General features: G+C 37.2%; 1 protein-coding gene across 4 annotated transcripts in view; it reads left to right on the top strand.

Moving 5' to 3' along the window:
* The window catches only part of HMCN1 (hemicentin 1), a 538,357-nt gene that overhangs the window by 308,769 nt on the left and 213,439 nt on the right, over window positions 1–16,149 (top strand). For all 4 annotated transcript variants that reach the window (XM_070384783.1, XM_070384782.1, XM_070384784.1 and 1 more), the window contains 5 exons: window positions 7,450–7,728; window positions 8,247–8,528; window positions 9,301–9,409; window positions 10,910–11,079; window positions 12,279–12,433. In XM_070384783.1, the coding sequence (XP_070240884.1) occupies window positions 7,450–7,728; window positions 8,247–8,528; window positions 9,301–9,409; window positions 10,910–11,079; window positions 12,279–12,433 (995 nt within the window). The remainder of the gene's footprint in view (window positions 1–7,449; window positions 7,729–8,246; window positions 8,529–9,300; window positions 9,410–10,909; window positions 11,080–12,278; window positions 12,434–16,149) is intronic.

Genomic DNA, 16,149 nt, shown 5'->3' with positions numbered 1-16,149 from the left:
AGTCTGTGATGAATACTTGTGGTGATTCAATGGGACTCCTACTTCCATAGGATTTGGATCCTTTCATTTCAGATCCTCTTGTTCATTCAGTATCATGCCCTCAGGCACAGAAGAGAGGACTCTGTAATGAATGATTAAACCTTCTGAGATTGTCAGAGATGAAAGGGGTTGTAACACTGAAATTTTAAGTATTATAATTCAGGAAATAATACCATTTCTTCTCAGGCAAGCTTGTCTACACCTCTGAGTGTGTAATCTTAAGCTTATTTTATTTCACTTGCGAAAATGTTTTTATTTATAAGAATAAATGAAACATATACCATACTTGGATGAACTGTGAGAAATGCTAATATAGATCTCAGGTTGAGAATGTGTTTCTCACCGCAGCTGATTCATTCATTTTCTTTATGTGAGGATAAAGCAGGTGGATCTGATGTACCTGAAAAGCAGAAATGCACATTTTGCCTGAATGAGGAAAGAAATGGAGAGAAAATATGAGTGAAAAATAAAAGATATGGGGGGAAATGAATGTGAAAAGGAAAAGGAAATAAATGAGCATTTAATAACCTATGGGGAGATTGTGCAAATTCATAGCTAGTAGTTTGAGGTGAAGATTTTTAACTTAATCATGCATAAGTTTCAGATCTGAGAATTTCCCCAAATGGTATAAAAGTTTTTGAGTGTATATACATGATACATTTTAATGTACAATGGATTCCAAACAGAAGTACAGGACTCAGAAAAGTATATGTGAATTAAATTGAAGCAGGAAGAAATATTTATCTGGGAAATTTAAACAGTAGATGGTATATTGTTCTGCTGTCAGCTAGAAATGTTTTTTGAGTAATTTTTCTCAATTCATAAATAAAAACTTTTTAAACAAACCCTTTTCAGTACAAGTGATATTCCTTTGTAAAACATTCATGGAGGGTAAGGGGTTGTTTGAACCTATGTTCTTGACTTCATTAAGGTATCATCCAACTAATTAGGCTAGCCAGTTTATTTAGACAATTTGAGCCATAAAATTGATATGCATTTCCAGATTAATGTCAATAGGCTGAAATTAAAATTTAAAGTCTGAGTAAATATTCTTTCTTAAGATTTAAAAATGGTAGCTTGAATTTATATTAACTAATTATTTATAGCAGAACTTGACAAACCTTTTTTATAAAGGGCAAGATGGTAAATAGGTAGATTTACCTATTGATGATTAGATTCAAAGAATTAAATATGATAGACAGAATGCCTGAAGAACTACGGACAGAGTTTCGTAACATTGTACAAGAGGCAGTGACCAAAACCATCCCAAGAAAAAGAAATGTAAGAAGGCAAAGTGGTTGTCTGAGGAGGCTTTACAAATAGCTGAGGAAATAAGAGAAGCTAAAAAGCAAGGGAAAAGGGGAAAGATATATGCAACTCAATGAACGCAGAGTTCCAAAGAATTTCAAGGAGAGATAAGAAGGTCCTCTTCAATAAACGGTGCAAAGAAATAGAGAAAAACAACAGAATGGCAAAGACTAGACATCTCTCCAAGAAAATTTCATGTAAGAATGTGCACAACAAATGATAGAAACAGTAAGGACCTATCAGAGGCAGAAGCGATTAAGAAGAGCTGGCAAGAATGCACAGAAGAACTATACAAAAAAAAAGTCTTAATGACTGGGATAACCATGATGATATGGTCACTCACCTAGAGCCAGACATCCTGGAGTGTGAAGTCAAGTGGGCCTTAGGAAACATCACTATGAACAAAGCTAGTGAGGGGTGATGGAATTCCAGCTGAGCTGTTTCAAATCCTAAAAGATGATGCTGTTAAACTTTTGCATTCCATATTCCAGCAAATTTGGAAAACTCAGCAATGGCCACAGGACTGGAAAAGGTCAGTTTTCATCCCAATAGCAAAGAAGAGCAGTGCTAAAGAATCTTCATACTACCATGCAATTGCATTCATTTTCCATGCTAGTAGGATTATGCTCAAAATCCCTCAAGCTGGGCCTAAGCATTACTTGAATTGAGAACGTCTAGATGTACCAGCTGGGTTTAGAAAAGGCAGAGAAACTCGAGATCAAATTGCCAACATTCGTTGGATCATAGAGAAAGCAAGGAAATTCCAGAGAAATATCTACATCTGCTTCATCAACTATGCTAAAGCCTTTGACTGTGTGGATCACAGCGAACTGTGGAAAATTCTTAAAGAGATGGGAATACCAGACCACCTTACCTGCCTCGTGAGAAATCTATATGCAGGTCAAGAAGCAATAGTTAGAACCTTATTTATAACAACTAACTGGTTCAAAACTGGGAAAGGATTATGTCAAGGCTGTAAATTGTCACCTTGTTTATTTTACTTATATGCAAAGTACATCATGCAAAATGCCAAGCCGAATGAATTACAAGCAAAGACGTTACTTTGCCAACAATGGTCCATATAGTCAAAGCTATATTCTTTTCAGTAGTCATGTATGGTTGTGAGAGTTGGACCATAAAGAAGGCTGAGCACTGAAGAATTGATGCTTTCAAATTGTGGTGCTAGAGAAGACTCTTAAGAGTCCCTTGGACTGCAGGGAGTTTGAACCAGTCAGTCCTAAAGGAAATCGATCAACCCTGGATACTCATTGGAAAGACTGAGCTCCAATACTTTGGCCACCTGATATGAACAGCTGACTCATTGGAAAAGAGCCTGATGCTGGGAAAGATAGAAGGCAAAAGGAGAAGAGGGCAGCAGAGGATGAGATCTTTATATAGCATCAGTGACTCAGTGGACATGAACTTGGGCAAACTCCAGGAGATAGTGAGGGACAAGGAGGCCTGGCGTGCTGCAGTCCACGGGGTTGCAGTCAGACACAACTGAGCGACTGAACAACAACAAAGTTGGAAAATATTTTAGGTTTTTCAGACTGTGAGAAAATCAATGATATTATGTAGGTATTTACATAAAAAATAGAAATAAATATCTACCAATTGTTTGGTATTCTGTCTGGTAATTATAAAAATTGTAAAATATGTTGTAATACAAGTCTACTAAAGAGAATGGAGTTCCTTTGGAAGGATAACATTTTAATGAGAGTTCAAAGTTAATGATTACTATCACCAAAGTTGAATTCAGATGTTCATCTGTTAATACTTTAATGAGATTTTATGTATTTCGTCTTTGAAAATGTCTTTTCATGGAAATAGATATTCAAATACTAATGTCATTTCACAAACATGATTTAATTGATTATATTCATTACTTGAAAGGCATTTGTAGAATTCTGTTATATTCTCTCAATATTTGACTTTCACCCTCCTATTCTGCTAACCAGCTAATCAATTACAATTGAGGGTTAGATGGAAGGACCTCGTTTTCAGAGGTATATGAACTTTAAATGTGGAAGGTTATTCTGCATTTGCATCAAAGTCTGACAAATGTTATTGAAACTGAATGTTGAGTTCAGAAGATATATTCATTGCAAATTTGTAGGGAAATCAAGATCTAAGTTTTGTTTGACAGAGTGGAAAATTCATAGAGCCACTTGTGATTACTTATGATTCAAACAACAGAATGACTATCAGCAATATAGATTTTATATTTAAGAGCTGATTTTGTTGGATAATTTTAGGTTGAATTTATTAAGAAACATTGTCACGTTTGTAGTAAAACTAAGTTCCACAGCCATTCAACAGGCAATAATGGTGTTTGAGAACAATTCTCATTCAAAGAAAATTCAGTCTTAGTACTAAGCTCAAAAAATTAAAATGTAACTTTTCCACCATTAAGACATTAAACTGCTATAAGTTAGGATAATTCAGTATATTCACCTTTTAATTCTGACAAAAATTCATGGAACTGATGGTATTTAAGTTCATAAGAGCGAGTAAGATACACCAAGGACAGTACTGGCTCAATAACTCATGAATGTTTTACACAAGTGCTTGCTGATTAATACTACAAAGAATAAAGATAGACTTTTAAAACCTTACATTTTAATAAGCCTTGTAAATTTCTCTAATAACCTTAGTAAATTTCTCTAAACTAATGGTATTTTTTATCACTGTCAGTTATAGCACATCTTAACAGATTCCACTTCAGACTGTAATCAATTAATGTTTTTTCAACTTCTTTGAAACTATTTTTATCTGCAGTTCCATGCAGGCTATTCTTAGGGGCCAATTCTTCAGTATATTCAAACATGGCATTGACTCATCAAATAAAAGACAACGAAGCAGTATCAACAACATCTGTCAATGTGTTAAGAGCCAAGAATATTGTTCAGAAAAGTCCCTTTAAATAAAATTATTAATGTTGTCAACGTTCTCAACTCTTCAAGCAATTATTCCTATGGAAAATCTAATAGTCTTAAACAAACTGATTAGACACAGTTCTTTGCTAATGCAATCATTCTTGATTTATTATACTTAAATCACTCTTAAATTAAAGGCTTTCCTTCCTTGGCTAACAAATGAGCCACTAAGAAGCTTAAATTATAGGCTCATTTTGACTTTTTATCTTTGTGAAGAAATTCTGCTTAAGGAAACATTCCATTTTTTTAATTAATTTATCTGTTATCTTTCTTTGAGTGGGAAATATTGTGATGACTGCTTAGTCTTGTAAAGTTAGTATACACTGATTTTAATAACACTATATTTTTTCAAAACAGCTATACTGTTATTAAAAAATAAATTGAGTGCTTTTCCATTGAACTTAAGAACAGAATAATCTACAATGTGCTGCGCTTTAAAAATGTTACATTTTTTTTTTAAATTTTATTTTATTTTTAAACTTTACATAATTGTAAAAGCCCATTTTTCTCTCTTTTATTTTCAATGTTTTGATGTAAGGCATATGCACTGGTAATAAAGATAAAATAAAATATCATGGTATGGTGATATTTGTGGCACTTCAAATGCTATTGGGTTATAACTGTGTCACTGAAATTTATGGTGAGCTGAACAACAGTGAGAAGCAGTGAGAGCACCATATTTGGTATTTATTGCAATAATTTAACTTGGTCGTTGTAGAAGTAAAAGTAGCCATAGACAGTACCCAAGCAAATGAACATGACTATTCCAATAAAACTTAATGGGCATTGAAGTTGGAATTTCATATAATTTTTACATGTCACAAAATATTATTATTTTGCTTTTTTTCCAGTTGTTTAAAAATGTAAAATCTACACTTGGTTCAGCATCTCCATGCTTGGCTTGTGAGCTGCTGCCCTGATCTGTATAGTAAATTACTTTATAGAAAAATTCTTCTACCATCAAATTCACCTCACAGTGCAGGAATACATCTGAGATATTGCATGTTTGGTTCCAGACCACCACAATAAATATGGCAATAAAGTGAGTCACACACTTTTTTTTTTTAGTTTCCCTGTCTATTAGATGTACAAAAGTATTATGTCTTAAAACTTAATTTTAAAAAATAGTTTATTGCTAAAAAATACTATCATCTGAGTCTTTAGCAAGTTATAGTAGTCACATTAAAATCACTGATCAAAGCTCTCCACAACAAATATAATAAAAATGAAAAGGCTTGAAACACTGATAGAACTACCAAAATGTGATGGAGATGGCAAGTAAGCAAATGCTTTTGGAAAAATAGTACCAGTACACTTACTCAATGCAGGGTTGCCACAGACCTTCAGTTTGTGAAAAATACAATGTCTGCAAAGGACGGTAAGTCAAAGTGCAATCAAACGAGGGATGCCTGGATACTAGATCTTGCCTTCATTTATGTGTGAGAAAAAATGTGTATGTGAATGTTTGTCACTATAAACTGGTTCTAAGAACAATTACCAGAAAACATTAAGGAATTTCACATAGATTCAGATATTGTTTTCTAATATTCTTTTCCGCTAAAAAGAACCAGAGCTTCTAGGAGAAATAGTTACTTCTAGGGCTGTGGCAGGGAAAATATAGATGAGCCTGGAGCCTGTAGTAGGAGCAGGAAACAAGAAAGTACTAAAATAATGTGATGTGTGTCAAAGGGGCTTAGGTAGGGTCAATTGGAATTGTTCTCAGTGGCCATAACTGGAAAAATTTGAACAATAAAATAATGTAGTGTTGGATTTTACTCAAAGTATAATAAGTCTCCATGAGTCTATATTGATAGAAATAGATAAAGTGGGGATGAGAGACAAATCTCCCATACAGAGAATTCCAAAAAAATTATGTAGGTAGTCTCCCCCTCTCAAGGAAGTAGAACATAGCTCCCCACCCAATACCTGTGGGCTGGGAAGAGTGATTCTTTTCCAAAGGGCAAAGAGACTTAACTTTCCAGTGGAGAAACATAGCAAACTCTACCTAAACCAGATGATGAAGGTCAACATCATCGGTGATATGCCATATCACTGATGGCATATTGATGGCATATTGATGGTGTGTACCCTTGATACAGTTGATGAGAATGGCACTCTACCTCTGTGATTGTGCTTCCAAAACTCATAACTTTCGTCCCATAAGAAAAATATTCTACCATAAAAGTTTATGTAGAAAAAATAAGACACTCAAATTCAGGCACATGCCATTTGATTTCTCTTAAACTTTTGGAATGATAGCAGAATCTTGACATGATTGTGTTCAGAGTATATAGCAGGGCTTGAGCCAGTGGCGTTGTTTTTCCAGCAGCACAGTCCTCATGTGGTGTGAGAGGCCAGGCATGTGGCTGCTGAATTATGGAAGATACACATGCAACCAATTAGATGAATATAGTTTAGTGAATGAACTCTCTGTGGTTCGAAAAGAAAAAAAAAAAAATAAGTAAGCAAAAGTTAGATTCTACAGTTCTTACCAGTAGCTGGGTTCTAAAAGCACTTAGACCTTTTGTATTTCCAGGGGAAAGGGCATGCAGTTGTACCTCATCTGACATTTTTGCTCTCTTGGCCTGATTTCAAACTTACTGTATTTACTTTAAGTGGGATTTATTTTTGTTCTGCTTTGTTTGTTAAACATGACTGTCTTAGTTACAGTAACATGATCTATTGGACTTAAATGAACCCCTGAAATGAAAACTGAGTTTCTACTTTTACTGAAATCTGACTCCCAAAAGGAGGGTGATGAAGATTGTTTTGACAAGACAGGCAACTGATTGTTGTTATTATCATTTAGTTGCTAAGTTGTATCTGACTCTTTGCAACCTCCTGGACTGTAGCCCGCCAGGCTGCTCTGTCCATGGGATTCTCCAGGCAAGACTACTGGAGTGAGTTGCCATTTCCTACTCCAGGGGATCTTCCAGACTCAGGGATGGATCCTGCATCTCCTGCATTTGCAGGCAGGTTCTTTACCACTGAGCCACCAGGGAATCCCCAGGCAACTAATTATTGGTAGATAAATCACAGACTTCCTAATTGTCTTTAATTCATATTTATTTTACTGCATTATTTAAACATCTGGAGCATTCATTTGAGACTTTTATGCAGATGCTAAAACTTAGAAGGCTTGTTTGTGTTCTGAAATCCTTTGTAGTTCCACCTAGTATTAAAGGAGGGAATGTCACCACAGAAGTGTCAGCTTTGATCAACAGCATAATTAAACTGGAATGTGAAACACGAGGACTTCCGATGCCTGCTATTACTTGGTATAAGGATGGCCAGCCAGTCATATCCAGCTCACAAGCACTTTATGTTGAAAAAGGACAATTTCTTCATATTCCTCGAGCACAGGTCTCTGATTCAGCAGCATATAAGTGTCTAGTAACCAATGTTGCTGGAACTGCTGAAAAATCATTCCATGTGGACGTCTATGGTAAGGAAAACATGTATGTTTTTATTATGTGCTTTCTGCCTATGCTTCCTAATACACCGACATCCAGTTTGTTCACTGATAAATCCCTGCTGGTTTGTGTTGTCTTCTATATTCATGGATTGAAATTGGAAGAATTTGTCCCATGATTTGGAAAAAAGTTTTAAGAAACTAAGGTTAGTAAGAAGTGATCATTCATTCAGTCAATCATTTGCCTTTGGCTCCTAGGAATCTAGACCATTTGATTTTTATGGAGAAGGTAAAGTAGTTCTTAGGACTAAGATCATTCTCTCTAGTTTGTCCTTTGTAAACCAGACATGGTATAGAGTAACCCACAATATTTAGAACAGTAGGTAAGCAGAACCAAGAAATTCTTTCCTCAGTAGCTTAGTGGGGGAGGGACATGACTATAGTTTGACTATAGTTCCTATAGTCAACCTGTGTGAGTGAAAAGAAAAATCCCCTTTATTTCATTAGGATTCCAAAGAATTGCCTGAAATATTGCTTTTTTCTGCCTCTAGTTCCTCCAGTGATTGAAGGTGACCTGGCTGAGCCTCTGAATAAGCAAGTGAAAGTTGCTCATTCACTGACCCTGGAGTGTAAAGCTGCTGGCAACCCTCCTCCAGTTTTAACCTGGTTGAAAGACGGTGTACCTGTGAAAGCCAGTGACAACATCCGCATAGAAGCTGGTGGGAAGAAACTAGAAATCACAAGTGCCCTAGAAGTCGATAGGGGACAGTATATATGTGTGGCTACGAGTGTGGCAGGAGAAAAGGAAATCAAATACGAAGTTGATGTCTTAGGTAAATGAGAAGGCCACCCCCTGTATTCTCATATTCATAGCACAACCTGCCTTGTTTATGAAATGCTTTTGTGTTCGTGAAATAATCAAACAGTCTTAGAGAAGGTTTAGTTATCTCTTCAGCTCTGGACTACATATTACTGAATGGTGGATTGACCACCAGAGTCCCAAGATCTAAAAACCCACCTAAATCTTCCACTTATTCTGATAGGTACACTTTTAAATATATAGATGCATTTTTACATCTGTGACAATATCTGACTGCAGTGAGTGACAGCACAGTCTCTCACTGTGACCATGAGTAACATTTTTACATCTGTGACAGGATCTGTGCATTGAGTGACAACATGTCATGAACACTGCTAAACAAGAAACAGTCTGTGGACCTTGGGAAGTCATCATGTAGCTTGAGTCTCTCTTTCTTTATGAATTGAAACTTTCAATGCAGGCCCAATTTTTGAGGTTCCCTTATCTTATTCTTATGACAATAAACAACATAAGATATGAATCAACTATGTTCTCATAGCATCTGCAGTGCCATAGTGCTAGATCAGCTGAGAAAAATTCACAGTGTGTCAAAAGTATATTTATTGACCCTGGCAAATGCATATTGTAAAATGTATCTCAGAGTCCATTTCAAGTATCCTTCATGTACCAAATGACTGTGATACTTAACAGCCTTCTAAAGAACAACTTAGTGTTATTGCTTAATGGGATACTATATTTTCTCTTGTATACATTTCTTTGTATGTTTCATCCCTCTTTTTTTCTAGTGCCACCAGCTATAGAAGGAGGAGATGAAACGTCTTACTTCATTGTAATGGTCAATAACTTGCTGGAACTAGATTGTCAAGTGACAGGTTCTCCTCCACCAACTATCATGTAAGGGCTTTGGTATGTCTTCTAAATACCTCCCACTTTTTTATTTGAGAGTTTTAGAGCTATTTTGAAAGAGGTTCTATGTCACTAAAAAGTGATTGTATAAAGGTATACTGATTATATACCTCTTTTATTAAGATGTATTCTCTAATTGAGTTGGCCAAAGATTCATTTGGCAGAAGAAAGCTGAATCAGCTTTTTGGCTAACTCAATGCAAGGTAACTTTTATCTGATACTCACAGGGCCCATAAATCTGCTCCATTAGAGGGATTCATTATACGCTCTTAAAAATTACATTTTTAGTTCATAGAAACAGAATATTAAGCACTATCTGTCAGATCTTCTTGAAGCACTGAGATGTTTAATGAACAACTAAATTTAGAACAGTGTACCAGAAATATTAGGGAAATAGAGGAACTTAACATGAATATATGACTACCAATTTTTTTTTCTCATTCCTTCATTCACAAAGTATTTCTTGAATACTTACTTTTCATTTCCAAGGTGATATGGGATATGCAAACAACAGATGCTCAACTAGTTGTTGAAATAAAATAGCTCCACACGTGATAATGGGCTTCTCTAGTGCCTCAGACAGTAAAGAATCTGCTTGCAATGAGGGAGACCTGGGTTCGATCCCTGGGTTGGGAAGATCCCCTGGAGGAGGAAATGGCAACCCACTCCAGTATTCTTACCTGGAGAATCCCACGGACAGAGGAGCCTGGTGGGCTACAGCCCATGGGGTCGCAGAGTTGGACGTGACTGAGTGACTAAGCACACACACATGACTATAGACTAAATGGAAAGTGATAACTCATGATAAACTAAAACTTATAAGATACCATATGATTTTAGAGTTTTGTTTTACAAATGTTTTAGGATTGTGTGTGTTTTGCTGGTTAATGTTATCTAAACATTGGAAGTGAGAGACAGGTAGGAGCATTTGCCTCTTTCTGTAGCCTGGCATTAATAGAAAAATGAAGACCTGTACACATAGTTCTTTGGTTTCCTGCAATATGCCAACTTCTTTTTAAACTTTTTCTTTTCCTGATTTGCAGTTTATTTCCTAGAATGAGCAAATGGGAAATTAGGCAAGTACATAATTGAGAATATATATATCATGCTCTTCTGTGTTGTGCTAAGTCACTTCAGTTGTATCTGACTCTTTGCGACCCTAAGTACTGTAGCCCGCCAGGCTCCTCTGTCCATGGGATTCTCCAGGCATGAATACTGGAGTGGGTTGCCATGCCTTTCTCCAGGGAGTCTTTGCAACTCAGGGATTGAATCCATGTCTCTTATATCTACTACATTAGGTAGGCGGATTCTTCACCACTAGCGCCACTTGGGAAGCCCAAATATACGTGTACACATATATAAATATATGAGTCCAATATACATTAGTAAATGCAGTTTCTCCAAGATAGATAGAGTGGTTGGTTGATGACTTAGGAATGCAGTTATTTAAAGTATATCTCCAGACTTCTTTTTGCTCTGTTTCTGTAGGTGGCTGAAGGACGGCCAGCTCATTGATGAAAGAGATGGATTCAGGATCTTACTAAATGGACACAAACTGGTTATTGCCCAGGCTCAAGTGTCAGACACAGGCCTTTATCGGTGTGTAGCAACAAACACTGCTGGAGACCACAGGAAGGAATTTGAAGTAACTGTTCATGGTATGCTGAAGAAGGGACAGGAACATTTCACTGAAAATTCATTTATGCATCGTTTCAGTGTCTAATTCAGATTGTGACTCATTAATCTGGATAAATCTTGAATTGTGGAAAGTAGTACAAATTTGGATGTGAATTTGGATGAAAATTTGAGTTAAATAATGGAAAATTTTAAGGCACTTTACTAACACGGACGATTTAACCATTTGATAACCATGTGAATGAATTGAGATGGAATTTAAATGGTAGGAGGTATATTCTACACAGCATGCAAGGGTCTGAGCAATGAGATCAAAGAAGATAGAAAAGATAGGTAGCAAATGTCAAGTAAATGGGGGTTATAAGCATTCAAGCTTTCAGCCAAAACAGAAGGGAGTGTGAATAAAGTCATTTTCAGAAATGGAGGCTGAAGGTATGATGCGGGATCCAGGGCACATAATTGCATCCTTAGAACTGGCATAATAGGGTTAGAATCATTAATGACAGCAGCAAACCTCTGCCAGGGTATTATGTATCTCATTTGCTAGTCGTCCTTGGGAAGGGAAGGACTGGAATAAGAAACTGGAGAGCCTTTGGAAGCTACAAGCAGAGGTTTCTATGAACATCAGTTTCATTCTTCCCAGGCAGACTGGTTTTTTCCCCACTTTTTCAATCCCATGATAGAATATAGCCAGTCCCGTTCCTCACTGTCAGTTCCAGTTCTTGAGGGAGGAAATCTGGCAAGCCCAGCTTAACTCAGATTACCATCCTGGATTTAATCAGCCCTGCTGGGGACAGATTCATGTGGTATAATTATGGGTACTGGAAACACACTCTGATTTAATGAGGCAGTTCTGGAGAAATGGAAGGTCATAATACATTAGGAAAACAGACCAAAAGGTTGTAAGCCAAACATACATATGGATTGCAGTTGCTGTAAACACGCTTTACTTATTCTTTGGAGAATTAGAGATCCTACTTCAGAAATAAGTAACTCTAAAATTGCTAAAAATGATATATGAAGTGCATGGGTGAATTTATTTTGTTGTTTGTTATTTTGTCATCTTTTCCTTTCTAAATTTTAAACTTTCAAGTTCTGGATCTTTAAGTGTTGAGCCTACTGATTATGGTTTTTGTTCCCTCTCTCCCTCTGTCCCCTCCTCAACTTTCTTTTTTCTTCCTTCTTTCCTTCCTTCCTTCTCTTCTCTTTCCCTTAAATCTAGTTCCTCCAACAATCAAATCCTCAGGTCTTTCTGAGAGAGCTGTACTGAAGTACAAGCCCATCACCTTGCAGTGCACAGCTAATGGCATTCCGAATCCATCTATTACATGGTTGAAAGATGGACAGCCTGTCAACACTGCCCAAGGGAACCTCAAAGTAAGTATGAACATTATTATGTTGAAGATGAGAAAGCTATATAAAGAGCTGTCATATTCTCTTTTCTTAGTTATAGGTTTTCCTGTTGGACAGATTTTGCGGGAAATGCACTAAAATATTATGTGTTGGCCTTAGGCTTGTTTAGAATTTAGCTTAATATTTTGACTCGAAAAATGGAATTAAAGACTAATAACTTTAACAGTGATGTTGATTTTAACATGGTGGTCGTTATTTGTACTATCTCAACGTATGCCTGTTTTACGTGATAAAAAAAAACCAGTGTCCCATAGATGAACAGTTTATCAGTACTAAGTCAGAGTATCAGAAATATGTTCACCTTTGACTAGGATTAAGGTGGAATTATAACTACATAAGCCTAGGTGAAATTTGTCTTGGAAAATATAGTTTAGTTTATAATCTTCAAGATGGCAGAGACCAGTCTCTATGAGTAAGTTCGTTTCTGTATCTTTCATACTGAGTATAAGTGAAGTGAAGTCGCTCAGTCGTGTCCGACTCTTTGCAATCCCATGGACTGTAGTCTACCAGGCTTCTCTGTCCATGGGATTTTCCAGGCAAGAGTACTGGAGTGGGGTGCCATTTCCTTCTCCAGGCATACTGAGTATAGTCCCTGGTATATAATTATAGTCAGTACATATTTGTTGAATTAAGAGATGAGTAGATTGTAAACTTCAGTGATTTAAATGATGCATTTAAAATAATAGATTTTGCTTCTAAGATCAGATTAATTGACTAAACGGGCTTGCGCTTTGCTTGAGAGAAGTTTCGGTAATGAGGGATATGCAAAGTTCTTTTCCTGGCAGAAGTGATCTGTTCATTTATTATTCCTATTCCAAATCTAGTGGAATTAATCTCACACATTTTGTGCTAACAAAAGATTTAATACATATCCTTCTATCATAGTGCAGGTAAACAACTGCTTACCTGTGAGACAGATATTTATCAGATAATCATACAAAAGTATAATTGGAGATAGGGATGAGTAATTTTAAGAGAGAGTTTAGAGAGGTTTAAGAACAGATAATAAGAAATGCTGCCTTTGAGCCTGTGTGGTTTGCAACCCCTGGAGCTTCCCCGGTGTAATCTGAAACCACCCCCCTATTCAGAGGGGAAAGAGAGACCTCAGAAAGAGTCACAGCACTCCAGATTGGTAGCGGCAGATTTAATAAGCAAGGGAACTTACTTTCCAGGCTTGTCTTGAATGTCTGTAAGATGAGTACATCTCCTTACCTGCCTACCAAATCTTAAAACTTTATATAGAGGCCCTAACTAGGTTTAGTCGCATATCCGTTCAGATGGTCTCAACAGCACACTAATATCTCAAGGCTATATCCCTGGGCAGTGTCTAGCACTGGGGAGGCAGATGGAATGCACATTCCAAACATGAGAAGTTCAGGAGCCTCCAAATGCTTGAGTCCAGCTCACAGGTCATGCAGGCGGTCACATCCTCTCAACGACCTCTTCCAAAAGCATGAGGGTGATTTATGAAGAAAGTCTGTAAGCAGAGATCTGAAGAACATATGGAGTTAAATGGAAACATTAATAGAAGAGAGCTGAGTAGAATCTTTCAGAGAAGATGTTCGTGGGCAAACAAAGGGCAGTATGACACCTTTTGAGAACCTGAAAGCAAGCCATTGGCTTAGGGAAGTAAGAGCAAGGGAGAAATGATATTAGAGAAGATCAGAGGATGAGTGGAAAGTATTCGAGTAATATTAATGTTTTTATTTTCACTTTAAAGCAATGGGAGATTTTTGAACAGTTTTAAGAGAAAAATGTTTCTTTTGGGTGGAGGGAGGTGGGGAGGCAAGAATACTAGAGTGGGTTGCCATTCCTTTCTCCAGGAGATCTTCCTGACCCAGGGATTAAACCCAAGTCTCCCGCATTGTAGGCAGATGCTTTACTGTCTGAGCTACCAGGGAAATATTGGTAGCTCTTTCCAGAGAAAGAGCAATATTGCATAGGAACCTGGAATGTTAGGTCCATGAATCAAGGCAAATTGGAAGTGGTCAAACAGGAGATGACAAGAGTGAACGTTGACATTCTAGGAATCAGCGAACTGGAATGGGTGAATTTAACTCAGATGACCATTATATCTACCACTGTGGGCAGGAATCCCTTAAAAGAAATGGAGTAGCCATCATGGTCAACAAAAGAGCCCGAAATGCAGTACTTGGATGCGATCTCAAAAACAACAGAATGATCTCTGTCCGTTTCCAAGGCAAACCATTCAATATCACAGTAATCCAAGCCTATGCCCAACCAGAAACGCTGAAGAAGCTGAAGTTGAACGGTTCTATGAAGACCTACAAGACCTTTTAGAACTAACACCCAAAAAAGATGTCCTTTTCATTATAGGGGACTGGAATGCAAAAGTAGTAAGTCAAGAAAACACCTGGAGTAACAGGCAAATTTGGCCTTGGAATACGGAATGAAGTAGGGCAAAGGCTAATAGAGTTTTGCCAAGAGAACACACTGGTCATAGCAAACACCCTCTTCCAACAACACAAGAGAAGACTCTGCACATGGGCATCACCAGATGGGCAACACCAAAATCAGATTGATTATATTCTTTGCAGCCAAAGATGGAGAAGCTGTATACAGTCAGCAAAAACCAGACTGGGAGCTGACTGTGGCTCAGATCATGAACTCCTTATTGCCAAATTCAGACTGAAATTGAAGAAAGTAGGGAAAACCACTAGACCATTCAGGTATGCCCTAAATCAAATCCCTTATGATTATACAGTGGAAGTGAGAAATAGATTTAAGGGACTAAATCTGATAGATAGAGTGTCTGATGAACTATGGACTGAGGTTCATGACATTGTACAGGAGACAGGGATCAAGACCATCCCCAGGGAAAAGAAATGCAAAAAAGCAAAATGGCTGTCTGGGGAGGCCTTACAAAAAAACTGTAAAAAGAAGAGAAGCGAAAAGCGAAGGAGAAAAGGAAAGATATAAACATCTGAATGCAGAGTTCCAAAGAATAGCAAGAAGAGATAAGAAAGCCTTCCTCAGCGATCAATGCAAAGAAATAGAGGAAAACAACAGAATGGGAAAAACTAGAGATCTCTTCAAGAAAATTAGAGATACCAAAGGAACATTTCATGCAAAGATGGGCTCAATAAAGGACAGATGATATGGACCTAACAGAAGCAGAAGATATTAAGAAGAGGTGGCAAGAATACACAGAAGAACTGTACAAAAAAGATCTTCACAGTCCAGATAATCACAATGGTGTGATCACTCACCTAGAGCCAGCCATCCTGGAATGTGAAGTCAAGTGGGCCTTAGAAAGCATCACCACGAACAAAGCTATGGAGGTGATGGAATTCCAGTTGAGCTATTCCAAATCCTGAAAGATGATGCTGTGAAAGTGCTGCACTTAATATGCCAGCAAATTTGGAAAACTCAGCAGTGGCCACAGGACTGGAAAAGGTCAGTTTTCATTCCAATCGCAAAGAAAGGCAATGCCAAAGAATGCTCAAACTACTGCACAATTGCACTCATCTCACACGCTAGTAAAATAATGCTCAAAATTCTCCAAGCCAGGCTTCAGCAATATGTGAACCGTGAACTTCCAGATGTTCAAGCTGGTTTTAGAAAAGGCAGAGGAACCAGAGATCAAATTGCCAACATCTGCTGGATCATGGAAAAAGCAAGAGAGTTCCAGAAAAACATTGATTTCTGCTTTATTGACT

This window comes from Bos mutus, chromosome 16, assembly GCF_027580195.1.
Source record: "Bos mutus isolate GX-2022 chromosome 16, NWIPB_WYAK_1.1, whole genome shotgun sequence".
NCBI lineage: Eukaryota > Metazoa > Chordata > Mammalia > Artiodactyla > Bovidae > Bos > Bos mutus.
The sequence above is the reverse complement of the archived record's forward strand: the minus strand, read 5'-3'. Positions and strand labels throughout refer to the sequence as shown.